Source organism: Podarcis melisellensis (assembly GCF_964234715.1).
Source record: "Podarcis melisellensis genome assembly, chromosome: 6".
NCBI classification, from domain to species: Eukaryota; Metazoa; Chordata; class Lepidosauria; order Squamata; family Lacertidae; genus Podarcis; species Podarcis melisellensis.
Genome location: NC_138538.1, coordinates 86,651,287 through 86,679,219, shown reverse-complemented (window position 1 = coordinate 86,679,219; position 27,933 = coordinate 86,651,287). Strand labels below are relative to the sequence as shown.

The 27,933-nt window shown below is 44.0% G+C and overlaps 1 protein-coding gene across 4 annotated transcripts in view; it reads left to right on the top strand.

The window, feature by feature from the left end:
• HMCN1 (hemicentin 1) overlaps window positions 1-27,933 on the top strand; it is a 301,360-nt gene that overhangs the window by 127,980 nt on the left and 145,447 nt on the right. For all 4 annotated transcript variants that reach the window (XR_014169289.1, XM_081914788.1, XM_081914789.1 and 1 more), the window contains 11 exons: window positions 1,031-1,205; window positions 5,649-5,776; window positions 8,154-8,426; window positions 11,225-11,320; window positions 12,491-12,685; window positions 14,499-14,629; window positions 15,254-15,401; window positions 16,640-16,766; window positions 20,557-20,711; window positions 25,077-25,355; window positions 27,464-27,745. Coding sequence is in view for 3 of the 4 variants with exons in the window: in XM_081914788.1 (XP_081770914.1) it covers window positions 1,031-1,205; window positions 5,649-5,776; window positions 8,154-8,426; window positions 11,225-11,320; window positions 12,491-12,685; window positions 14,499-14,629; window positions 15,254-15,401; window positions 16,640-16,766; window positions 20,557-20,711; window positions 25,077-25,355; window positions 27,464-27,745 (1,989 nt within the window). In the remaining variant the exon portion in view is untranslated. The remainder of the gene's footprint in view (window positions 1-1,030; window positions 1,206-5,648; window positions 5,777-8,153; window positions 8,427-11,224; window positions 11,321-12,490; window positions 12,686-14,498; window positions 14,630-15,253; window positions 15,402-16,639; window positions 16,767-20,556; window positions 20,712-25,076; window positions 25,356-27,463; window positions 27,746-27,933) is intronic.

Below are 27,933 nucleotides of genomic sequence, written 5' to 3'. Positions count from 1 at the left end.
CACTGGCCTGCGAGCGCTCCAATTGGAGAAAAACCTTTACCACAGGTGCCATGGGCTTGGAAGACGCTCAAACTCAGGACGAAATGGAGAAACGCGCTAAGAGGAAGGCACGCTTGGCAAACCCTCACCGTGATCAACAACTGCCCGGAAACCTACGTCCCCACTGTGGAAGGACGAGTGGATCCAGAATTGGCCTCCACAGTCACCTATGGGCTCACTTTTAAAACCGTGGTTATGGGAGGCAATCTTACTTGGCTACGAGTGATTGCCAAGGAAAGGGGAAAGGAGAAAGGGAAGGAAAGGAGAACGGAAAGGTCCACCCCACTATGCAGTTCACTACTGCATTTATCAAGATGCTCACCTGAATATTCATGCCTGTAAGATAGCCCACATGGGGTGCTTCAGAAGTCCTGGATGACCTGAATTGAAATCCAGCCTTGGGTTAGGATTCAGCAGGGAGCGGGATAGTGATTATCCCTTCGCCTCTATCCTCCAGTTCCAGTGTTTTGACAACAAGCATTTTTGGCAGTTGTGAGTGGAGCATGCAGCGGATCCGGAATGCAGCACACATTAAGCTAAAGTGAAATGTTTCTGTATATACAGTGGTACCTCGGGTTACATAAGCTTCAGGTTACATATGCTTCTGGTTACAGACTTCACTAACCCAGAAATAGTGCTTCAGGTTAAGAACTTTGCTTCAGGATGAGAACAGAAATCGTGCTCCGGCGGCGTGGTGGCAGCAGGAGGCCCCATTAGCTAAAGTGGTGCTTCAGGTTAAGAACAGTTTCAGGTTAAGAACGGACCTCCGGAACGAATTAAGTACTTAACCCGAGGTACCACTGTAATATGCTTTGGTGCCTGGATGAGTGCATGTGCAATAACAACAGCCATAGTAAAACAGAACCAACTATAATAACAGATGCCAAATAAAACAAAATAGGAATGAAAGGGTAAAAGGGGATTTCTAGGGCGAAACATACAGGAACAGAATACCTGGCCATGCTTTGATTATATGAATGTTCTATTGCAGTGAAACCTAGAGTGTCCAGACCTGGAGATCTGCAAGGATTTCCGCGGGACAATCCAATAGAGATTTCAGTGACTGCAGGGGAAGAAGTCACACTTCCCTGTGAGGTGAAAAGTTTGCCGCCACCTATAATAACCTGGGCTAAAGAAATGCAACTTATCTCTCCATACTCTCCAAGGTAAGAGTTCTATTTGTTTGTCATCTGTAGGGCAAATTCAAAATAAAAACATCCAGGGCTTGCTAGATACTCTCTTTCGTTTATAAAGATCTACAAAGTTATATTTAAGGTATCCAAAAGTAGTGTTCCACCCTACTTTCCGTTCCCAGGGAAAGGGAGTTCTGTAGTGCAATGTGCCTTTTTTCTCGTTTTTAGTTAATTTCCTTTTTATAGGGAATCCAAGGAAATGTTCTGTGGGGTAGAAGCAGGTGATCTTACTCAGCAACCTCACCAATTTATAAGTAGTAGGGTTCTTTGAGGGGAAGCCATGGTGTTAAATGATATAAAACTCATAAATAAGTTTGTGGCACAGATAAGCTCTGCCTGAGGTTCACTGTTGTGAATTTGCCTTGTTGATTGCTCGCATATTTGCATGGCTGCCTGCTTTCTCATTCAGTAAAACGCACAAATGTACCAAAAATAAATAAATCTTTCTGGTGTGGTCTTTGAATACAGTTTCCTTGGCCGTGCCAGGAATGTTAGCTTTATCTCAATTCTCTAGGGTCCAAAATTTTGATTCCAGTTTCTCTAGTCTGTTTGCTGAAATCCTTAAGTTGACACTGGAGGGTTTGCATCAGAATCAACAAATTCTTCCAAATCCCACTGTGCTTTTTGTTGTTTTCCACGCTGAGTACAAGGCAGTATTGTGAATTTGTATTGCAAAATACACTTTGTTCAAATTAGACAATCTAATAGGATTTTACAATGCAGTTTCCACACTTTCTGGCTGCTCTTATGTATTAGTAATGCTATGTGCCCTCTTCTAATATGTGGTTACAAGAACAAAACAAGTTTCAAACTTTCTGAAATGCTTCGTTTTTTCAGGCCAGGGGTAGCTTTACAGAACATTGTTTGACATAAGAATAGCAACAAGAAAATGCCAATTCATCCATATAGCCTTGAAACGTTTCCGAGCAGAAAAGTCTTATGAAATTAATCCACCCATCCCCAATAACTGAAGCATGGAAGCCACATTGCAAGAACTCAGTGCTGAGTCTCAAACTCATATTCGGCCGCAGTAAGACAACATATTGTAGACATATCAGTGCCTTCCCTTTTACTGCCAGATTCCCGATACGGGCCTGATTCCAATAGCTTTGCTGCTTAGCCGTGTGCTGCTCTTGTGCAATGGATTGGGGCCATCATGTACAGACAGCGATGTCTGCGACGACACAGTAGTTTGCAGAATAAATTGCAACGTTGTAGTCTCTCCATTTTAAGAGATCCACACCTTTGAACCCAGAGTAAAAACAAAAGTTCAAAGCAGTAATGTGGTGTAGGCTTACCATTTCAGGTGGGAGGTTGCATATTTGAATGTTTCCTACCCCCAGATGATACAAGAAGACTCAGTCTATAGGGGGATCTATCTAAGTTTTGGCTGGAACAGAGGCACAAAAATACCACATTTTTTTTTTAAAAAAATACATTAAGTAAAGTTTTCTTTTTGTTTCAGAATAATTGCAATTGGTTTTAGGATGGTAGATAAAGAGCAAGGTATTAGCTTGCTCATGATTATTAGTTTTCCAAATTTTTACAAATCAAATTTTAACAATAATGGCTTTTTAACAATAAAGTATTTTTAAACATTTTCTTTAGCTCATTATATACCATTTCCCAGAAAGCCTTCACCTCTTTACAATAAGGTTACCAGATTTTTTTCAATGAATCCGGGGACACTGGGTGAATCTGGGTTAAACCTGTGTAAATCTGGGGACTGTCCCCGGGAAACGGGGACGTCTGGTAACCTTACTTTACAAGTCCACCACAGGTGGTAGAAGACACCTTCCCTTCCTTTTCATTTCCAGCACTCATTAGTTCTTGTCTTGTACATTTTAGTCAATTTAACTGGTGTTAAGAGAAGGCTGGACCTTCAAGCCCTCTGTGTCATTGCTGGTGCAGTTTGATTTCGAACCACAAAGGCGAACACTTAACTTCACGTCAGATGGTTCTCAGGTGGTGGGCGGGGGTCTCACTGGCCTGCAGGGGCTGGGAGTGGTCAGGATCTGGCCCAAGGGGCAGATCCAGTTTCCCATTCCTGGCCGAGAACTTTCTTCATGAAATGCTATTATTGGGATTTAAAAAAAACACTTAGGGCTGCCTTGATGTACAGTTGGAAGTGGGTATTGTGCAGCAACGGATATCATGCTCAGTTGCTGATTGCATAGTGTCGTTCTTGGTCTTGTGTCGGGCTCTGCTCCTGTCTCCCAGCTTTTTCTTCTTTCCAAACCTCATTCCTGCCATGTCATTGTCTATCTGCTGTTTAGCTTGGCTTCACTTTCTCCCTGCCCCTCATTTTTTGTTCCTCACCTGAACTGGGATTATATGGCTCAGACATAGCGTCAGAATATACACTTGGGAACGAAATCATAGCTCCGTTTTGAGCTGCACTTCATTTTGGCATGGATACCTATTTCTTTTTCTTCTTTAAAAATAATTTTTATCGATACTAGGTTGTGACAGTGTGGGATGAAAGCCATTATACATTGAGCTGCTTTGCTTCTCATTCAAGAAGAAAAAAAGACAAGAAAATAAATAAATGAAAAATAGGAAAAACAAACAACAATAGCAACAAGGAAATGACATATGAAGAGAGGAGAGAGAGAATATAACCAAAACTCTATAATACCATGAATAAATTAAAGGGGGAAATATAGTCATTTATTTCATCATTCCAGAAATGGAAAAACAAGACCCACCTTTCAATCAATTTGTTTCCTTGATTGTGTTTTTCCTCATATGTATGTTTTATCACTAATATAGTTTGCCATGTTTTTCTTAATCAAGTTATGGTAGAAAGATTTCTGTTTTTTCATTTTTTTTCCTGCAGTACACTGCTTTGCTGTTAGTAGCAGTATAGTAATTTGTTGTAAATTAGCATTAATGACTTTAGGATGAAGTATAAGCATGGAGGGGATGCAGGTGGCACTGTGGGTTAAACCATAGAGCCTAGGACTTGCCGATCAGAAGGTTGGCGGTTCGAATCCCTGCGATGGGATGAGCTCCCATTGCTCGGTCCCTGCTCCTGCCAACCTAGCAGTTTGAAAGCACGTCAAAGTGCAAGTAGATAAATAGGTACCGCTCCGGCGGGAAGGTAAACGGCGTTTCCGTGCACTGCTCTGGTTTGCCAGAAGCAGCTTAGTCATGCTGGCCACATGACCTGGAAGCTGTACGCCGGCTCCCTCGGCAAATAAAGCGAGATGAGCACCGCAACCCCAGAGTCGGTCACGACTGGACCTAACTGTCAGGGGTCCCTTTAGCTATAAGCATGGAGACTATTACTAACATAGAGAATCCCTCCTTTTCAAAGAATACATTGAATATATGGTCTGTTACTTCTTCTGACCAGGGATGGGGGAGAAATTTGGTTCAGTTACCATTTTAACGTGAGCCTATTTGCGGGTGGCGCTGTGGTCTAAAGCACTGAGCTTAGGGCTTGCCGATCGGAAGGTTGGCGGTTCGAATCCCCATGACGGGGTGAGCTCCTGTTGCTCGGTCCCAGCTCCTGCCAACCTAGCGGTTCGAAAGCATGCCAGTGCAAGTAGATAAATAGGTACTGCTCCGGCAGGAAGGTAAATGGCGTTTCTGTGCACTTCGCTAGTTTCGCCAGAAGCGGCTTAGTCATGCTGGCCACATGACCCGGAAAAACTGTCTGCAGACAAAACGTCGGCTCCCTTGGCCAGTAAAGCGATATGAGCGCCTCAACCCCAGAGTTGTTTGCGACTGGACTTAACTGTCAGGGGTCCTGTGTTTCCCAAAACAGTATGTGAGCCGAAACACAGATATTGTTAGAAATGTGCTTTTCTCCAAAGATTTTATAGGTCTTGTGCATGCTTGTTGTGCACTCAGCAGCAATATCAAGCTACTCTTTGAAAGGTTATACAGTTTGTTTCAGCTGCCCACAAACAGGAGTGGGGAACATTGGGGTTTTTATGGTTGGTGGGACCTGTGCCCAGCCATTTTGGTACACCTCCTTCAGGGGCTAACACCCAAAGGGACCTGTTTCTGGACCAGTAAAGTTTTACTTCCAATGGAGGTCCCTCAATTCCTGTTTTCAGTGAACACGCCATGCGGTGGCTGGGCTGGGCTGGGGGACACTTCCTCAAGTGTAAAAGCACGATAGAAAAACCCACTAACTTCTCCATAGATTGGATGGCATGGCATATTTAAAAGGGGAATTTTTATTTTGGTTGTTCTCAGTCTCTTACTTCATTCTCGAGATATGTAGAAGGAAGAAGGAATACAGATCACAAGCACAGTTAGGTGAAAACCGGGCCAATCTGAGCAAAAAATAATACTGAACAGATGCCGTTTAGCGTGTGGTATTCATTACTAATATCTCAGCAACGTGCATTCCCCCTCATGGTAAATATTTATATAGTCATATCTGTTTCCTATTTTTTCCAGGCACACCTTCCTCCCTTCAGGGTCAATGAAGATCACAGAGACACGGGTTTCAGACAGTGGCATGTATCTCTGTGTAGCCACAAACATTGCTGGGAATGCGACTCAGTCAGTGAAACTCAATGTACATGGTAAGCTGTTTAGAGTGCAGTAAGAGTCCTTTCTGAGTCAGTGGAGGGGGGGGGGGGAATCTAGACCTACATTCAGTTGCTGGCACCAGAATCTTCCCATATTTTTTAGGAGGGATGCCTGGGTCTTGACACCATAAGGTTTCTTGGGCACAGTCTGTTGGAATGTCCTCTTCCACAAACCCAAACTTAATGGAAAGAAAGTGCAGTGTAGCAGGCATCTTTAACAGCTTTTCCAGACGCCAAAGAAACCCACAAAATCTGTAATCAACAAATTACGCTAGTAGGACTACAAGAAGTTTTGTAAGGCGAAATATACCAAGTGTTACAAAGTAGAAGAAGATAGAGATATTGGTTATGAGTTTGAAATGGAATGGGGAAGATAAGAAATGCATACTGGGAGATTAGATTGGAAAATTTTCAGACAGGGTTGATGGAAGTCCAAAATTTGAATAAGATGTAAAAGCATGTTTAATTACTGTTGAAGATGATACATCTAAAAAAACACTAATAAAATATTATATTAAAAAAAAAAGAAACCCACAAAATCACAGACCTGCCAACATACCTCGGGGGAAAATAGGGGCATTTCTCATTGCTCTCCAACTGACCCTCCTCAACTCCCCCCTTTTTTTGTTCTCCTGCCCACAGGGCATTTGTACCAACGGGACACAGCATACAAGCCCTCCACTATCCTGAGAAAACCCCTTAATCCCATTTTTAAAAATTATTATTATTATTATCTTTGGTAGATTTACAAAAAATAAAAACACACACCAATAAATAAATGGGAGAAAGGGGCAAGATTAGACATGCATGCAAAAAGCATTTTTTATATATATATAAAAAATGAAGACTCCTTGTGTTCTGCCCCGCTCCCCCATTTTTCCCGCCCAAGGCGGCTCTCTGCTCTCTGCAGTTCAGAGCTAGCACATCACAAGGACTGGGCCTTGGCTGCATCCTCTCCTCCTCCTCTATATTCAAGGAGAGGAGAGGGGATATGGTTCTGTTTGGGAAGCTGGAATGCCTGCGCTGATGGAACGATGTTAAAAACACAACATTGAATTCTGCCCTAAATAAACTCAACATATGCCCTTTTATGGCGCTGTGGGTTAAACCACGGAGCATAGGACTTGCCGATCAGAAGCTCGGAGGTTTGAATCCCCACGACGGGGTGAGCTCCCATTGCTTGGTCCCTGCTCCTGCCAACCTAGCAGTTCGAAAGCACGTCAAAGTGCAAGTAGATAAATAGGTACCGCTCTGGCGGGAAGGTAAACGGCATTTCCGTGCGCTGCTCTGTTTCGCCAGAAGCGGCTTAGTCATGCTGGCCACATGACTCGGAAGCTGTATGCCGGCTCCCTTGGCCAGTAAAGTGAGATGAGCACCGCAGCCCCAGAGTTGGTCACAACTGGACCTAATGGTCAGGGGTCCCTTTACGTTTACCTTTTTATGCTTCTTTATGTACTTTAGCAATTGGAACAATCAGTATGGTTAAGAGCAGGGATGAGTAACCTATGGCTCCCCAGATGTTTCTGGACCACCGCTCTGACCATTGGCCATGCTAGCTGGGGTTGATAGTTAAGAGGGTGCTCTACGTTAATTTTCAAAGTCTTTAAGCCACGTAGAGGTTGTCCAATCCAGGTTTATCAGGACAACAAAGCATGTGTAGTTTTGCTGGCTTCTGAAAGTTTTAAGCAAAGCACGAAGCACTTGCAGTTGAAGCTGCAACATGCTAGAGAATGTGTTCAGAAAGGACTCGTAACGGTGTCCTACATGCCTGCTGATTTATTGTCCAAGGTTGTTCCGAAGGATCAACACTGTACCTATGTACAGAAATTGGGTTTGTACTGAGATTGTACTGACACGCTGCCCAGTGGTGTTCACAGAAAGGGGGAGGATGTTAGTTTCTGTTCTTATCACTGTGCAGATGTGTGGAGTCACAGGACTCTGTTTACATTCCTGCAATTCCACACTATTGGAGTCTCACGGGAAAGGAGACGGGATGTGACATTAGTGGTTTGCTGTTTCCTTTGTTCCGTTGTTCTGTTGCTCTCTGCTCTCAGAGAGAGAGGATTCATATTTCTTAGCTGTCTGCGTAGCTAGAAAATAAAGTATAGCAATGTAGCCATAAATCTCATCACTTCCACGTGCTGTTTTGATGCTCTGCTGGGAGGACGTGCCTTGGAGCCTCATCAAAGGCTCCAGGTCGTTAAACACGTCAGGAGGCGATTCTGAAGGCTCAGGAAGAAAATGAGCTTTATCAGCTTGGCCGAGCGGAGATCCCGACAGAGGCCAGGTGCTGCACTCCCATCGATCATATCTTACTGAGTGATCTGATAAAACCTTTCTGTGTCAGCACTAACTAACTCACTTTGCCTAGTTCCTCCAAAGATACAACGTGGACCTCGAGTGATGAAAGCAAAAGCTGGTTCCAGAATCGATATACCTTGCAACGCACATGGGACCCCACCTCCGACGATCACTTGGCTTAAGGACCAAAATCCCATTTTGGTAGACAACAGGCAATATGGCGCCTCTTCAGACGGGGCTCTCAGAATCAGCAAAATCTTGATATCAGACTCGGGAATCTACAAATGCGTGGCAAGTAACATTGCTGGCCGCGATGAAGCTGAGATAATGGTCCACGTTCAAGGTACTATAGCGTTGGAGCCAAAAATGTTAGCACAGTAATGGATTGTCCCTTTCGTTTTTAGTATGCAGTAGCACAAAACAAGAATTATGTGAGGAAAAAAATATGTATTCCATCTGAGCAGGATTCAACTTTTTAACATGAGATGAGACACTCAGGTATCTTGTTCAAGCTTTTCGTTTCAACAGTATCATTTTCTCTCTTAGTGAAGTGAGAGGGAGCTTGTTTGGCCAGTATGTACCGTATTTTTCGCTCTATAAGACACAGCAGACCACAAGACGCACCTAGTTTTTGGAGGAGGAAAACAAGAAAAAAAATATTCTGAATCTCAGAAGCCAGAACAGCAAGAGGGATTGCTATGCAGTGAAAGCAGCAATCCCTCTTGCTGTTCTGGCTTCTGGGATAGCTGCGCAGCCTGCATTCACTCCATAAGACGCACACACATTTCCCCTTACTTTTTAGGAGGAAAAAAGTGAGTATTATAGAGCAAAAAATACGGTATATGACAGGAGTCTTGCAGACTTCTACTTTCTCTGGATAATTCTTTTAGCTACAAGGACACATGTGGCAGTCTTCAGATTTAGAATGTATGAGAGATTAGCCTGAAGTTTCTGACATCTCCAGTGTAGTTAATGTATGCTGCCAGCAAAGCCTTAAACAAGCTTTCAATGATGCATTTTAAAATTCTCTTCTCTATATCCTCAGTAGTGCAATTGTCACTTTCTCTGTAACATCAGACATGGGCAATTAAATAATAATAAAAATAAATTTTTATTTATATCCTGTCCTCCCCAGCTGAAGCCGGGCTCAGAGCGGCTAACAACAATAAAATAATAAAACATTCTAAAATCATTTCATTATAAAATTAATTCAAATCAGATTAATGGCAACCATTGGTTTAGAGTTCTGTGAGGATTGCCAAAGGAGGGGGTCAGGCTGTGCCCTGGCCAAAGGCCTGGTGGAACAGCTCCGTCTTGCAGGCCCTGCGGAAAGATGTCAGGTCCCGCAGGGCCCTAGTCTCTTGTGACAGAGCGTTCCACCAGATCGGAGCCACAGCCGAAAAAGCCCTGGCTCTGGTTGAGGCCAGCCTAACCTCCCTGTGGCCCGGGACCTCCAAGATGTTTTTGTTTGAAGACCATAAGTTCCTCTGTGGGACATACCAGGAGAGGCGGTCCCGTAGGTACGAGGGTCCTTGGCTGTATAGGGCTTTAAAGGTTAAAACCAGCACCTTAAACATGATCCTGTACTCCACTAGGAGCCAGTGCAGCTGGTATAGCACCGGGTGAATGTGATCTCGCAGCAAAGACCCCGTAAGGAGTCTCGCTGCAGCATTCTGTACCCGCTGGAGTTTTTGGGTCAGTCTCAAGGGCAGCCCCACGTAGAGCGAGTTACAATAATCCAGTCTGGAGGTGACCGTCGCATGAATCACAGTGGCTAGGTCAGGGCGAGAGAGGTAAGGAGCCAACTGCTTAGCTTGGCGGAGATGAAAAAATGAAAAAAATTCACCCTGGTTTGCAAACACCAGATACTTTCTGGAGGTTATTTTGTGTGTTTTGATTTATTTAGATACCCCACTCTGTTCCTTAAGGGTAGATAAATAATAAGAATCTTAAAGCAGCATAAGTATCAAATAAATAGTCAGATAAAAATTATATAGAGTTTACTGCATCCAAGTCCAATTCATTTCTGACCAGAGGCAAGCTGGGCTACAGTTGGGCTGTCCAGAATCTGACCTGGCCCAGCAGGTGCCAGCGTTGCTTCTCCCCTCGACCATTTGCTAATAGACACAAAGGTGCGTTTCAAGCCTCAGGTCAAAAGCCAGGCTTGCGGACACATGTGGTTTGCATTCAGAGAATGTGGCATTCGGAGAACGGGTGGCGCTGTGGTCTAAACCACTGAGCCTCTTGGGCCTGCCGATTGGAAGGCCGATGGGTCGAATCCGAGATGGAGCGGGCTCCCATTGCTCTGTCCCAGCTTCTGCCAACCTAGCATTTCGAAAGCATGCCAGTGCAAGCAGATAAATAGGTACCACTCCGGCAGGAAGGTAAATGGTGTTTCCATGGTTTGCGTCACGTTGTTCTGTTGTGCCAGAATCAGTTTAGTCCTGCTGGCCACATGACCCGGAAAGCTGTTTGTAGACAAATGCTGGCTCCTTCGGCCTGAAAGCGAGATGAGTGCCGCAACCCCATACTTTGACTAGACTTAACCCTCCAGGGGTCCTCTACCTTTACCTTTACCTATTTCAAGCCTCAGGTAAAAAGCCAGGCTTGTGGACATATGTGGTTTGCATTCAGAGAATGCATGGTTTTTTTTTCCACTGAAAAGTTCTAGTGCACCCCTAGTCACCATGTGAAGTGAAATGAGGAACCAAATGTGCTACCCAGAGAATGAAACCTTTGTATTTTAAAAAGTGCTTTAAAAAATAGGAATCAAACCATGTAATTTGAATACAGTGGTACCTCGGTTTTTGAACATAATCCATACTGGAAGACTATTGGAGTTCTGAAACGTTCGAAAACCAAAAACTCAGTAGCTGACAGCCAGGCCTCAGGATCTTGCACTCAGCGGAAGCCATGTTTCATGTTCAACTTCTGAGGCATGTTCGAAAACCGAAGCATTGATTTCCGGGTTTACAGCATTTGAAAACCAAAATGTTTGTCAACGGAAATGATCGAAAACCTAGGTGCCACTGTATCAGATTAATTCGTATTTCTGAGTTTTAAAACAGAATTTTGAGAAACTTACACATTTTGGGAAGTCAAGCGACACAATATTTAATTTCTGTTCCTTTCTCACTTTAGAACCTCCTACTGTAGGTGTGCTTGATCCGCCGTACAACACTCCACTGCAGGAAAGGGTAGCAAAGGAACGAATTGCTTTCCCATGTCCGGCCAAAGGTATGGAATGCAATGTTATTCATGCACCTAGAATCTCCTGCAATTGTTCTTGGAAACCTGAGGCATCTTCTCTGCCACATTGCTACTCCTGGTAGCGTGGAAGAAAACCCAGATAATTGTTTTAAAAGTTCACTGGGTGTGCTGACATACAGTGGTACCTCAGGTTAAGTACTTAATTCGTTCCAGAGGTCTGTTCTTAACCTGAAACTGTTCTTAACCTGAAGCACCACTTTAGCTAATGGGGCCTCCTGCTGCTGCCATGCCGCCGGAGCCCGATTTCTGTTCTTATCCTGAAGCAAAGTTCTTAACTTGAAGCACTATTTCTGGGTTAGCGGAGTGTGTAACCTGAAGCGTATATAACCTGAAGCGTATGTAACCCAAGTTACCACTGTACTTCAATAGGGGTGCATTGTGGGTCCCAGCTAAAGAAGAATGAGAACTTAAGTTGACATAATATGCACAACTTGCAGACTTAACATATAGAATAAGAGAACAAGAAAACATACGTTTTAACAAGATTGGGAAACATTTATTGAATATATGGGAAATAATTGTGTACAGATGAAAACGCTGGCAGCATTAAGATAACAGTGTAAACAAGTTTTGATGGATGCAATAATGGAATACTGAATGGTATAGGGTTTTTTTTGGTAAAATATGCAGGGATTTGTGATATGCAAAATGAACCATGGAAAGAGAAGAAGGGAAGTCATTGATATCTTAAGGATGTAAAAATGAGTATTTTAAATTGTAAAGCAGAAAATTTAATTAAAATTATATACAATCTAAGTGCATTGTTAGACAATCTATTGCTTTGTTCTTAGGTTGTTGTTGTCTCCATACAGGGCTTGTGTCAGTTAAATTACTGGCCTGTGTTTCATTGAAGACTCCCAAAAACCTTCCATAGTTCCAGTTACAGATAGGTAGCCGTGTTGGTCTGCCATAGTCAAAACAAAAAAAATTCCTTCCAGTAGCACCTTAAAGACCAACTAAGTTAGTTCTTGGTATGAGCTTTCGTGTGCATGCACACTTCTTCAGATACACTGAAACAGAAGTTTCCAGACCCTTCTATATAGTAAGAAGGTGGGGAGGGGTATTACTCAAAAGTATTTCCTTTTTTAAAGCGAAATTTCAGAAGCCACGTATAACACGCTCTGTCCTTCTCTGCAGGTACCCCAAAGCCTGTGATAAAATGGTTGCATAACAACAAGGAACTAACTGGAAATGAACCTGGCATTTCAATCTTGGAAGATGGCACCTTGCTGGTTATTGATTCAGTCACACCATATGACAATGGAGAATACGTCTGCGTTGCGGTCAATGAAGCTGGAAGCACAGAAAAAACTTACAACCTGAAAGTTCATGGTAAACAAGCACCAAATATCTTTCTAATGCTATAGGGACGCGGGTGGCGCTGTGGTCTGAACCACTGAGCCTCTTAGGCTTGCCGATCGGAAGGTCGGCAGTTCGAATCCCCACGACGGGGTGAGCTCCCGTTGCTCTGTCCCAGCTCCTGCCAACCTAGCAGTTCAGAAGTACACCAGTGCAAGTAGATCAATAGGTACCACTATGGTGGGAAGGTAAATGGTGTTTCTGTGTGCTCTGGTTTCTGCCACGGTGTCTCATTGCACCAGAAGCGGTTTAGTCATGCTGGCCACATGACCCAGAAAGCTGTCTGTGGACAAACGCCAGTTCCCGCAGCCTGAAAGCGAGATGAGCACTGCACCCCATAGTCTCCTTTGGCTGGACTTAACCATCCAGGGGTCCTTTACCTTTACCTTTTTACCTAATGCTATATTTACAAATGTTGTTAATTTTATTCTTTCAATCGACTTCAAAATTGATTTTTTTTTTTTAAAAAAAAGCAAGGCTCTGCTTGCAAATTGACTAGGTTTTCGGTATTAGTTGAATAAATGTCAACCCCAGGGGTGGGGGCACACTTCATTGCGAGTGGAAGCTAAATAATAAAAAAGACAAGAATGCCCGCTTCGATCAGTGGAATTGGCACTGCTGCAGGTGCCACATAATACCCGTTCTGCATTTGTAAGAACTCAATTGTTTGGTGTGGCAGCGTCTGCCCTTTGGAACTCTCTGCCTGGTGAGATCAGGCTGGCGTCTTCACTGTAGCCGTCTCAGTTCCTGCTAAAAATGTTCCTATTTAGACAAGCCTACCCAGATGCTTAAGGGACGCGGGTGGTGCTGTGGGTTAAACCACAGAGCCTAGGACTTGCTGATCAGAAGGTCGGCGGTTCAAATCCCCGTGACGGGGTGAGCTCCCGTTGCTCGGTCCCTGCTCCTGCCAATCTAGCAGTTCAAAAGCATGTCAAAGTGGAAGTAGATAAATAGGTACCGCTCCGGCGGGAAGGTAAACAGTGTTTCTGTGAGCTGCTCTGGTTCGCCAGAAGCGCCTTAGTCATGCTGGCCACATGAACCGGAAGCTGTATGCCGGCTCCCTCGGCCAATAAAGCGAGATGAGTGCCGCAACCCCAGAGTTGACCACAACTGGACCTAATAGTCAGGGGTCCCTTTACCTTTACCTTTACCCAGATACTTAGTAAATTGAGGTAATTTTAATCTGTTTTTGGGACGCGGGTGGTACTGTGGGTAAAACCTCAGCACCTAGGAGTTGCCGATCGCATGGTCGGCGGTTCGAATCCCCGCGGCAGGGTGCGCTCCCGTCGTTCGGTCTCAGCGCCTGCCAACCTAGGCAGTTCGAAAGCACCTCCGGGTGCAAGTAGATAAATAGGGACCGCTTACTAGCGGGAAGGTAAACAGCGTTCCGTGTGCTGCGCTGGCTCGCCAGATGCAGCTTGTCTCGCTGGCCACGTGACCCGGAAGTGTCTTCGGACAGCGCTGGCTCGTGGCCTATAGAGTGGGATGAGCGCACAACCCTAGAGTCTGGCAAGACTGGCCCGAACGGGCAGGGGTACCTTTACCTTTACCTTTTAATCTGTTTTAGTATTTTAACTATTGTTTGCTTCGAAGCAGGGTTGTCAATGTTCCTTGATTTTGCAGTGTTACATTATGTAAAAACTGCTTTGAGGGTGTGTTTTTGCAATTTAGCAGTTTATAAATATTTAGAAATGAATAAATAGTTAATAAAAGAATATGTTTTTAAAAAGCAAAACCAAGCACCCAAATGTTCACGTAAGTATTCATTCAGCTTCTTTGATTGCAGTTCCACCCGAAATCAGAGATCAGGACAAGGTGACAAATGCATCTGTGACTATTAATCAGCCCATCAGTCTGTTCTGTGAGGTATCTGGTAACCCATTTCCTATCATCACTTGGTACAAAGCTGATGTTCAGGTATGTATAGGTGTGGTCGATTCTCCCCCGCCCTACAAGTAAAATAAATAAAACCCAACCAAGTTAATTCCTCTTCCCCAGTAAAATCAACCTGAAAGCTTTCAGGAAGAACTCTGTAATTTAATTTTTGTGTGTGTCTGTACTAACTGCTCTTTGGTGATGCTTGTCTCCTTCGGATAGATTTGGACTGAGTGTTTCATATATTTAAGCAGTGTTTATACTTCAAATGGTAGGATGCTGTGTGGCTTAATGATTACAATGGGCATTCCATGCAATCCCTTGCAAAGAACTGTACTTTGGTGAAAACAGTCATTTGTTAATTAAGAAGTATAACTCTAGTGGCTCAGAGTGTTCCCTGAATTCTCCCCCCTGCTGCCCTGTCTTTTGCTCTACCTACCTCTTCAGATTTGGAAGATGGAAGATCATAGTAATAATTTATTACCATCTGTAAAATTATTTAGCCTCTGCCATGACTCCTAATTGCAGATCACGCTTTATAACTTTCAGGAATACTTTTAAAGTATGACTGGACTAATTAGGCCCAGGAAATGGTGTGGGTAAGTTAGATGATTCAGGTGCTATATCTGGCAGGTGTTGAATTAGTTGTTCTTGGATTGTTTTCAGGTGGTGGAGAGCAGCACTCTGCAGATTTTGAACAATGGGAAGCTGTTGAAACTTCTTAAAGCTGTAACCGATGATGCTGGACTGTATTCATGTAAAGCCACCAACATAGCAGGGAGCTCAGAAAAATTCTTCAATGTAGATGTGCAAGGTTGGTATTATTAAAGATAGCAATCTTGAAAAAGTAGCCTTTAGTATTTCAAGTATATCTGACATTTAATATAAGCATAAGTTATAGAAGAGTGGTGCGGACCTAATGCCAACTCAGGTTTTCTTGCCTCTTTTTATAATAGCATCTAAGTGCCCAGCAGGCCTTACTAATTTTGTTTGTTCTTTATACTTTTCAAGTTTATACATTTCACTAATTTTACAATCATTTTGACATTTCAAAACTTGACTTCCTTCCCCCTCTTTCTGCGGTTCCTTAAATTTGTTTTTAATATCTTCTTTTCATATCCAAATTAACTTAATTTGCTTCTTTATTCATCTTCTTTAAATATATACTGCATTGTTACAGTAATCCTGCCAATGTTTTTATCTATTTGCAATTTATCTGTAAATATTTGATAAACCATTTCTATTCTTTTTTTAAAACTGATCTTGATTTCTTATTCTTCCGGTAAGTTTCACCATTTCTGCATATTCCACAAGTTTTTGTATCCATTTTTCCTTTGCTAGGACTTCTGCTTCTTTCCATTTTCGGGCAAGTCATATTCTTGCCACTGTAGTAGCATACATGAATAAATTTCTATACATTTTTTTTTAATATAAATTTTATTAATTTTCATCCAGTTATACATTTTATCCCGAATACAACAAATTGTGACTGTTTTAGACTTCCTTCAGCGTCTCTGACAATCATCCATGTTTATACCTTTAATACACATTCCCTTCTTTCGTATTGCCATTGTTCCTCCTTACTCCCATTATTTCTAACAAACAATACTTATTTATTTTTTTACGGTGCCTCTTGAAATCCCACTAGCATTGTATTTACACCACATATATTTTTCAGATAATCCACAAATTTTCCCCAGTCCTCGATGAACTTTTGGTCTTTAGTATATCTAATTTTCCCAGTTAATTTATCCAGTTCCGCATAGTCTATCAGTTTAGGTAGTTCTCTCCCTATAATTCCCAAAAGAAAAGCTTCGGGGTTTTTTTGGGTTTTTTTTTTTTTTTTACAAAGGCTATTTTAAACATCCTTTTCATTTCATTATATATCATTTCCCAGTAAGCTTTAACCTTGGCCCTTACTAATTTTTGTTGCTTCTTCTTTCGATGTGATCCAGCCCCATCTATAAGAGTTAGGGAGCATGATACATTTTGTTTAACTGCTCTCCTCCTCCTGTTTGACTAGTGGTTCTCATTGTTTCCTTTCCCACCAAGTCCCACCCACCATAAGAGGTGCCGACACATCTAGCGAAGTTTCCGTCGTCCTCAACCACGATGCCACCTTGGAATGCAGAGTTAGTGGTACTCCTCTCCCCATTATCCAGTGGTTCAAAGATGGAAAGTAAGTGCCCGTTCTTACATTGATGCAAGATAGTAAAGAGAGATGAGGAACTGTTGTCTTCCTGTTAATATGACGGTAAAAGTAAACGTAAAGGACCCCTGGAAGGTTAATAATAATAATAAATAATAATTTTTTATTTATACCCAGCCCTTCCCCGTTCAGAAAACCGGGCTCAGGGTGGCTAACAACAAATTTAAAACACTTAATTGATGCTACAAAAAAAAAAAAAACCAGCATAAAATACGGTATAAAACGTGAATAACAATAAAATCAAAAATCAATTTAGGGGGGGAAATCCATCCAAAAAACATTAGATGATTACCAGGGCTAGCTGGCTAAATTAGTCCTATTTGGGCCAGCGAGGAGACCAGGGGAGAATTAGCTGTGGGATTCCAGAGTGGGTAATCTTCATAAAAAGGGGAAGGGGAGGGAAGGAAGGGGAATAAAAGATCAGGCTAAGTTCAAATTGAAAGCCAGGTGGAATAGTTCTGTCTTACAGGCCCTGCGAAAGGAAGTTAAATCCTGCAGGGCCCTGGTCTCATGGGGTGCACTAGAACTTTTCAGTGGGGAAAAACCCCATGCATTCTCTGAATGCAAACCACATATGTCCGCAAGCCTGGCTTTTTACCTGAGGCTTGAAATAGGTAAAGGTAAAGGTAGAGGACCCCTGGAAGGTTAAGTCTAGTCAAAGTATGGGGTTGCGGCACTCATCTCGCTTTCAGGCCAAAGGAGCCAGCATTTGTCTACAAACAGCTTTCCGGGTCATGTGGCCAGCAGGACTAAACTGATTCTGGCACAACAGAACACCGTGACGCAAACTAGAGCGCATGGAAACACCGTTTACCTTCCCGCCACAGTGGTACCTATTTATCTACTTTCACTAGCTTGCTTTCGGACTGGTAGGTTGGCAGGCGCTGGGACAGAGCAATGGGAGCTCACCCCATCGCGGGGATTCGAACCGCTGACCTTCTGATCGGCAAGTCCTAGGCTCTGTGGTTTAACCCACAGCACCACCCGCGTCCCTCGCCCAGTTGAGTAGCTTGTAGCAAAAGGTTACTCATGCTCCCCCAAAATGTAATCACAAAGCCCAGGGAAACTCCTCTTCTACCTGTCATCTACGGATTTGGCAGACACACTTACGTATGCTAAAGTATTATTTTCAGCCCTTCAGCTTTAGTAAATGAACGCCATGAAGGCTTTTAGGAATGTAAAAACCTGCTGAAGTCAGGTACTAGACCATACCTTCTTGTGACATTTGTAGTCCCAGTGTGAAACAAGGCTTTGTGTGAACCGAGACAGCAGGTTCTCACAGCTTTAAGATCAATCCTCAGATGTCATTTTCATATCTTTTCAAAAAGCAGCCACATGAACAGCGGTGTATTGGAAACTTGTGAATGGAAGCCTTAATGAAATGAATGTGAGTGACCCCAGGAGACATTGCAAGTGGATCAAGCCTATTATTTCATTTGTTCGGCAGAATAGAGAAGAAGGTGAAATGTTTTTACAGATGCGCAGAGTTACATTCCAGCACAGTATACTGCAGAGTTGAGATTTTGAGCCTCTGAACTACACATCTTCCAGGAAAAGCCCATTAAGGGGATTGAACTTGGCAGTACAAATGTTAGTTGGACAACAAAAATGAGTATATAAATATTCTTGGACAAATAGCATTAGCATTTCGTAATGCAGGCCAGTGGCCAAAGTGGATATTCTAATGGCAACTGCAACTTGGAAATCTGTCCAGTGTAGAACGTTGCCGGTAGCTGTTACCTGATGCCTTATCTTTGGGTATTTTGGCACCACTTTGGGCTGATTTGCACACAGGTTCAGATTGTTAAAATTGGGGAAGGGAAACATTTGGCCCTCCAGATGTTGTCACACCACTACTCCCATCAGCTTTGACTGTTGGCCATGCCGGCTGGAGCTGATGGGAAATGTGGTTCAGGAACATCTGGGGGGGGGGTCAAAGATTTTTCCCTTATAGAATCTAGTCCAACCCCCTGCAATGCAGGAAATTCAGCTAAAGCATCTATGACAGATGACCATCCAATCTCTGCTTCAAACCCCCCAAGGAAGGAGATCCCGAGTTAAGAACTTTAATAATTGAATAAATGCTGTCAGACTGTGGCTTCGAATTGTTTGGGCACATCTACATAACAAATAAAGGGACGCGGGTGGCGCTGTGGGTTAAACCACAGAGCCTAGGACTTGCCGATCAGAAGGTCGGCGGTTCGAATGCCCGTAATGGGGTGAGCTCCCAATGCTCGGTCCCTGCTCCTGCCAACCTAGCAGTTCGAAAGCACGTCAAAGTGCAAGTAGATCAATAGGTACCGCTCCAGCGGGAAGGTAAACGGCATTTCCGTGTGCTGCTCTGGTTCGCCAGAAGCGGCTTAGTCATGCTGGCCACATGACCCGGAAGCTGTTCTCTGGCTCCCTCAGCCAATGAAGCAAGATGAGTGCCGCAACCCCAGAGTCAGTCACGACTGGACCTAATGGTCAGGGGTCCCTTTACATAACAAATGTAAACTGTTATGAGCCAGGTTTAAATGTTGGAACAATGTGATTTTGTTCAGTGAAACCCTAAGGGTGACTGATCCCTAGCTTCCTGATTAGAACTGCAGCTTCCACAGTTCCTTGGTTTGTTGGCGCTGTGACAATTCATTAGATTTCCACATTGATTTGAATTTTGTAATGCAGACGCACCATTTATGTGCAGCAGGTTGACCTAGTAGGGTTATGGCTGGACATGCACGAGGAACTCAGATCTGTGCAGATTTCAGTAGGAACTGTGACTTGATCCATACCTTCTGGACTAAAATACAGACTTTGAACTTAGATATTCACTAGCTTTCATATTTCCTAAAATGTTCTGGTGCAGTCCTCTGCTCCGTAAACATATCAAACTGCATTTAGAAATGTGCATTTGGAATGAAAATGCCTAACCTCCCCACAAACTTGGTGCAACCAAAGGGGAATTAGTGCTCCATGAAAAGGTCATCTGGAAGTGACATTGTAGTATATCTTTATAGGTATATCATTTAAATTTTGATATTATGCCAATAAAGGCTGAATGAATGAATGAATAATGGAGTTGCTTGGCAATTTCCCCTTGCCCTTGCATGTCCCCTGAATAATCTGATTTAGAAGATGGGGGGACCTTTCAGAACAGCAATGGAGGTGGTAGTGGAGGAATGAAGGGGGAGGGGGAACTGTTAAATATTTCCATGATCCCCATTTCATTGGCGGGAGACTCATTTTGCCATCAGTTTGGGGATCCCAGCTGGATACACCCGTTTGGTTACAATAACCCAATGCTGATGAGTTGAAGGAGTGGTACAGTGGTGCCCCGCAAGACAAATGCCTTGCAAGACGAAAAACCCGCTAGACGAAAGGGTTTTCCGTTTTTCGATGCGCTTCGCAAGACAAATTTCCCTATGGGCTTGCTTTGCAAGACAAAAACGTCTTGCGAGTCTTGCGATTTTTTCCGCTCCCCCCCTTTTTCTAAGCCTCTAAGCCGCTAATAGCCTTTTAACCGTTAAGCCACTAAGCCTTTAATAGCCGCTAAGCCGCTAAACCGCTAATAGGGTTGCTTCGCAAGACGAAAAAACCGGTAGACGAAGAGACTCGCGGAACGGATTATTTTCGTCTTGCGAGGCACCACTGTATATTGCACATAGAGAAATCCTAGGCATGTTTATGCAGAAATAAGTTCCAGGTTACTCATTGTGGCTTGTGTGCACCCACAGTATAACAGAAGTGGTGGCGTTTTTTTGTTTTTGTTTTCCTCCAGGCCCCTCTTCTTAGGGGATCCTAATATTGAGGTTTTGGATGAAGGCCAGATCCTGCACATTAAGAGTGCTCGGAGAATAGACAAAGGGCGCTATCAGTGCAGCGCAGCCAATTCTGCTGGCAAACAGTTTAAGGAACTCAAACTCACAATCCATGGTAAGTAACTTACAAATGTATGATTTTAGCAAATCTTTTCTGTTTGTTTTGGTAAGGAAAACAGTGGAAGCTCTTGCTAACCCTGGCTAACACACACACACACACACACACACACATACCAGTGCAAATGCATTTTAGGTTATATCGTTTATTCCCAGGCACATAGCGCAATATCCCAACTGCAACAGAGAGAATTAACAAATTTAAAGTTTTCTTATTCGTTGCACCCAAGATTCCGAAAAAGCCTCCCCACTCTCCAGCTTTTGAACCAGCAGAAACCCCTTATTCTTTATTGGGTATTTGCTTTGAGATGCTTCATAGGAAGTCTTTCATAAATGAAATAATCAAACATATGTTGTTAAAAGTGCCTGAAGACTGCCAGATTGGTAAGGTGATTCTTTTTACTGAACCAGTTTATCTCGGAAGGAGTTGATGAGGGATCTTTGTCAGGAAAGCTTGACCTCACTTCTTAGTTAATTTCAGCATAAGTAGAGAATTTGCAGACATTCTCCAGGGCATAGATTGTGAGCAGAACCGAAGGAAGGAAGGAAGGCTGGCAGAAAAAACGTAGCAGAGATTTATGTGGGGGTTGTAATTATTGTCTAGCCCTGACAGAAGCCAGGCAGAACAACTTGAATCTCATGTAATAAGTGAGACAGGAAACTTGTGATAGACTGCCAGAATGCTTTAAGAGGAGGTCATTAGTGATCTTGCACATCAAGGCTGCATCGGAGTGGAGAGAGAACAAAAGCAGACGAGAGACCGAAAAGGAGAAAAAAAGTGAATAATCTGTGTGGGGTGTGGGGGCAGTCTGTGCAATGCAAACTGACCACATGTTCTGGGCGTTCAAAATAAAACAGGGCAGACGATGTAGGTTTGAATGGGACAGTATATCCAATTACCTTTCCTAGACTCTTTGACCCCAACTGCAGACAGTCGTTCAGAGGGTGGGTGTGAGACCTAGACAAGAAATGATAATAATATTTAATCAGTTGTTTACTTGTCTGCCTTCGAAGAGGATAGTAAGTGAAAAAGAGAGGTAATCTGAAATCCCCTCTTCCACTGGATTTGTTTCATTTCTGTCTAAATTGAAGGGACGTTTTTAGACTAACAAAACCCTCCCCTCCTTTGCCTTTGGCTCTGTCGTTGCTCCCACGTCTTCTGGGTACATGTAAAATGTCTGCCCGCATGGTTCAATCTGAGGGTATGTTTTTGATGCAATAATCCAGCTCCCAAGGGACTGAGCACAAAAGGATAAATATTGACAGAGGTTTTTTACGTGGTCTCAAACCAGCATGGCAGTGATGACAAAACCAGCTAACAGATACATGCTAAGGGTCCTCTAAGCTGCATTTAACTTTTTAACTCTATCTTACGCCATGAGTCACAGTGAACAGGTTTTCTAAAACCTATTTTTAAAAGCTTGTGGTCCTAATGCTGTTGTTCAGTCTCTGGGCAGTCAAGACTTGGTATTCATGTCGTAGCCCAGGCATAGGCAAACTCGGCCCTCCAGGTGTTTTGGGACTACCACTCCCACCATCATCCCTAGCTAGCAGGACCAGTGGTCAAGGATGATGGGAGTTGTAGTGCATATCGGGCTGGTTCTATTAGAGGTTACCACCCGCACCCTTCTCCTGTGCTTCCTGCTTGTCTGGTGGCACCTCGTTAAAACCACTTCTTACTGGTTGTAGCAGAGTTTTCTCTGGAGGCAGAGGACAAGAAGAGGAGTCATACTCAAATTCACAGTCAAGAGCTTCTTTATTGCTTGACTCGTTGCACAAGCATTGCTGTTACTGTTATATACAAGCTATTTACATTCCTTCTTTATCTCTCCAGCACCGTATAATCTCAGTCCAGTAATTAACTATCCTGACACAGCACAACTCTCAGTATCAGCAGCACACGTTGTCTTACTTCCAAACTTGTTGTCAGCGTGTGTGTGTGTGTGTGTGTGTGTGCTTTCGTCGCACGGAAATTGCAGCCTGCAACTTCCTCCCTTTATTTGCACCTCCAGCTGACACCAGTCAAGCCTAGAGAGCCACACCTACACACTAAAGAAAATTCTGGAACCCTCTTTAAAGCTCCCAGGAACTTTTATCTGTTCCTTAAAGAATGTTTTCCTAACAGGTTCACATTAAAATGCAAACTGAGCCAAATCCCTTCCCCATCTCTGGATCTAGCGCAGTGTAGAGCTCCTCTTTGCGTAGAAACTAAATCATTCCTGTCTGTCTGTGTTGATAACAGGCTCAAAGAGACCCCAGGACAGCCTTTCTCACCTTGTGGGTCCCCAGATGTTGTTGAACTACAACTCCCATCACCCTTAGCTAGCATCTAGAGCTCAGCATGATGGGAGTTGTAGTCCAACAACATCTGGGGACCCACAGGTTGAGAACCGCTGCCCCAGGATCTCCTTAGGTACGGATACCGGAATCAAAATGATGGACAGGTCAGATGAGCCCGTTTTGTAACAGGTTGGAAAATGTTTGCCTGAAGAGATCTTAGACGGGAGGTCACCCGTCATTCATTGCAACACCCCTGCCCCAGCAGTGTTTGTTTTATTAGGCCTTTCGCATCTTTAAAGTGCCATTTTGACTGATATCTTGGAACCTGGGGTGTTGGCAGGTTGCAATCAACCGACTTGTTTGGCAGCACGGGGCTTACATTGGCAGGCCAACATTACCTCCACCAGCAGTCAAGCTACTCATTGAGGGTTTGGCTTGTGTGCGCAGTGGATGTCGCTCGCAGTGTCTCGCAGGAGCATCTGCAAATGATTAGTTTACATACATTGTTTTTGGCTAGGAATCCACATAAGCTGTGGCCTCCAGAGGACGAGGAATTATTCTGGGTTTCAAGGAATGCTGAAACCAGCGCAGTGTTGAAGTGTTACTTGTGGTTCTCAAAATATGAGTCGAGTCTCCTGAGGGAAGGCACAAAGGGTGTCTAGGGTGAAAGTTAAGGCTCTCCTTAGCCAATCTGAGCCCCATAGTATTTTGCTTTTTTGATGTGTGGGGGTGGCTGACAATGGCTGGCTGGGTGTCAGTGAAGCAATCCGTTCATTTTATTATTGATTTACATGGATGTTTTTTCTTCAACTCGGAAACCCCCCCTCTGTTTGAATTAGACTGCAGGATCCACATGATTCAGCAAACTCCCTTTTCACCATTCTTTTACCCTGGGTGAAATAAAATGGAACGGTGCCTGTATGCTCAGTCCTTATCCTGAGGAAGGCATCTGTTGTGTTTGTGCAGATGGCTTCACCAGGATAATGTGCAAGAATCCCTGTCTTGAATGTGCATGCAGTCTCTCTAAAATACGTGGGATATGTTTTCTCCTTTTGTTTTTCTCTCACACACCCAAACATGGATCAAAGGGCCTTTGGGAAGGAATCTTGTAGGATATGACAGACATTAAAAAGGTAAAGGGACCCCTGACCATTAGGTCCAGTCGTGACCGACTCTGGGGTTGCCGCTCTCATCTCGCTTTATTGGCTGAGGGAGCTGGCGTACAGCTTCTGGGTCAGGTGGCCAGCATGACTAAGCCGCTTCTGGCGAACCAGAGCAGCACACAGAAACGCCGTTTACCTTTCTGCCGGAGTGGTACCTATTTATCTACTTGCACTTTGACATGCTTTCGTACTGCTAGGTTGGCAGGAGCAGGGACCGAGCAATGGGAGCTCACCCTGTCGCGGGGATTCGAACCGCCGACCTTCCGATCGGCATGTCCTCGGCTCTGTGGTTTAACCCACTGCGCCACCCGCGTCCCTTATGACAGACATTAGTGCTATGCAATTCAGAGAAACCTTCAGCATGGGTTTGAAAGCAAATTCAAAGTTATTATACAGGATGCTATCTAAACATCAGAGGCACCCCCATTTATTGACTGCGAGACGCTTTAAGTACTTAGCAATAGTGGATTATATTTTGTAATAGTTAACAGTTTATATATTTTGAAGCATATGCTATGCTTTAGCCTAAACTTTGTTTCAACACTTAATGCAATGAGCAAATGAGAGTCTTCACAAACACTGCATATCTGAGTTTATATTTTGAAGACGGTTCCAATTAGATTTTTCCCTGTCTCTTGCTAGTTTCTCCCATTAGGAGCCCGTTTGACCAGCAAAAACTATTGTGGCAAATCTGTTCCCAGATGCTGCTGCTACAGAGGGCAGATGGAGGAAACTGCATCACCATGTTTTTGGTTTTGTTTTTGCCGTTGTGGGGTGGGGAAAACAATTTGTCCGCTGAAAGCCCTTTAAAACCAAGTCATAATTAAGCTCTGGCTTCCTTTTGTGTTCTAAGACTCTTCCTCTTCTTTGCATCTTGATTTTTACTGTTTTTTCTCCTCCTGTTCCTTCCCTGAAAACAGTCCCACCAGCGATCAAAGGCGGAAACATTACCACTGAAGTGTCAACGTTGCTGAACAGTGTGCTAAAGCTGGAATGTGAGACAAGGGGAATCCCAGCTCCTACCATAACGTGGTATAAAGATGGACGCCCTATTGCGTCTAGCCCAGAAGCTCTTTACCTGGACAGGGGGCAATTCCTTCAGATTCCTCGTGCGCAAGTTTCTGACTCTGCAAAGTACAGCTGCCAGGCAACCAATGTAGCTGGGACTGCTGAAAAAATATTCCTAGTGGATGTCTACGGTAGGAAGGAAACAAGAAAGAACATACTTATTTGTTCGGCATGCAGTCAGAAAACTGGAATTTGATCTGTCCAGCCAATCTGGGCCTCCCCTTGACTTTTCTTGGTTTGTTATTAACTGCTCTTAGACTCAGGTTTTCAGTTGGTTGAGGGTTGAGCCAAATTGATATAGAAGGATTTAGAGGGTGGCAGACTTATTTTAAGCATAATATGGGTGATAAGGAGAGGTGGGGGAGCTGGACCCTGCCCCGTTCCCTGCCAGCACATCCCCTCTGAAACGTCTCCTCCTCGGTCAGTTTTCTCCCAGTGCAGATTACTTCTAGTCTCAAGGAAAACCAGTGGGCTCCATCTCCTACCTCCTCTCCCATGTTGTGCTTTAAATGCATCCACTTTTTATAAAGGCAGACCCATAGAGCAGTGTTCCCCAACCTTGGGCCTCCAGCTGTTTTTGGACTACAACTCCCATCATCCCTTGCTAGCAAGACCAGTGGTCAAGGATGATGGGAATTGTAGTCCAAAAACAGCTGGAGGCCCAAGGTTGGGGGACACTGCCATAGAGGATAAGGATATCAGTGGCTGCTGGTCATCATGATGGCTTAATAATATAAATAAATAAAACCCCGCCCTTCTGCCTGGGTTTCCCCAGCCACTCTGGGCAGCTCCCAACAGAATATTAAAAACGCAATAAAACATCAAACATTAAATACTTTCCTAAACAGGCTTGCCTTCAGATGCCTTCTAAAAGTCAGAGAGTTGTTTATTTCCTTGACATTGGATGGGAGGGCATTCCACAGGGTGGGCGCAACTGCCAAGAAGGCCCTGTGCCTGTAACCTCACTTCTTGCAGTGAGGGAACCACCAGAAGGCCCTCGGCGCTGGACCTCAGTGTCTGGGGCTGAATGATGGTGGTGGAGACGCTCCTTCAGGTATACAGGTATATATTACCTCTGGTATCACAAAAGCAGTAGGTATCAGTTGCTGGGGAACACAAGTGGTGCTGTCCAGAGGTTCTGTTTATGGGGTTCTCAAACCCATCTGGTTGACCACCATGAGAATGGGATAGTGTTTGAGCAAATAGGCCTCTGGTCCTATAAGACACTCCATAAGACACACCTTACCATAAGACGCACCTAGTTTTTAGAGGAGGAAAACGAGAAACAGTGGATGTATGATTTTTGTGGTTCATGCTGTGGCCACAGACATGATATGTGATTTGACGGTGAGTTTGGGGTAGCCCAATGCAAAAATCCTGAGAATCCATGTAGATCTGTGCTTTGTAACCACGTTTTTGCGCCATTGCCACGAAACAATGGATGCGTGTGTTTTTTGGTGCAGGCTCTAGCCATGGACATGCTATGTGATCTGATAGTGAATTTGGGGTGACCCAATGCAAAAATCCTGAGGATCCATGGGCTTTTACCTCCCCCTCCCAGGCAGCCTCCTTTATTTCTAGAGTCCCTTATCTCCCTCCCGATTGCTTGCTGATCAGCTGCTCAGCGGCTTTGTTTCAACACCCCCTTCCCTCTTGTTTGCCTTAGTATCTTTTCCTTAGCTGAAGCAGTTTTTTGCTCCTCCTTTTCTTCTAATTTCTCTCCTCATTGCTTTAACCTTCCTGTCTCCTCTCGTTGCAGGTTCACTGTCTTTACCCCCCCCCCCGAGACAGCCTTCTTTATCGCTAGAGTCCCTTATCTCCCCTCCCGATCGCTTGCTGATCAGCTGCTCAGCGGCTTTGTTTCAACACCCCCTTCCCTCTTTCTAAAAAAAAAAGTACGACCTGCTTTTTGCCCCTGGGCAATTCAGCTCCAGGGACCACGCATTTGCTCCATAAGACTCACAGACATTTCCTCATACTTTTTAGGAGGAAAAAAGTGCGTCTTATGGAGCGAAAAATACGGCACTTTGTGGCATTGACCAGCCTGAAAATACTGTCTGGGCTGAAATGTCTCTTGTTAACCATGGTTTTGCCATACAGGATAATTCCTTAGAGGCTGGGTTACCTGGGATGGAACCAAACCAATTGATTTGATAGTGGCTTGGATTTTTGAGTGGTCACAGAAAATAATGGCTTGGATTTTTGAGTGGTCACCTCTTTCCTCTCCATTTCCTTCCAGTTCCTCCAGTTATTGAGGGCGACTCAGAAGCAATCCAGAACAAGCAGGTGGTTTCTGGCAGTTCCCTGGTGCTGGAGTGCAATGCTGCTGGCAACCCACCTCCCTTGCTGACTTGGCTGAAGGATGGAGTTCCCGTGAAAGCCAGCGACAACCTGCACATTGTGTCTGGTGGAAGGAAGCTGGAAATCATGAATGCTGGAGAGGCTGATGATGGCCAGTATGTCTGTGTGGCTACCAGCATCGCAGGAGAGAAGGAAATCAAATATGATGTGGAAATCCTAGGTGTGTAAAAACAGAGTTTAAGCTTTTTATTTAACCTGCGCTGCCAACCAGGTATTTCCACAAGTTTCACTTACGTCAACCTTCCCCAACCTGCTGTTTTCCATCTGTTGGTGTCCAGCTCCCGTCCGCCTCAGCTAGTGCAGCAAATGGTCAGGGATAATGAGAGTTGTGATCCAAAACATCTGGAT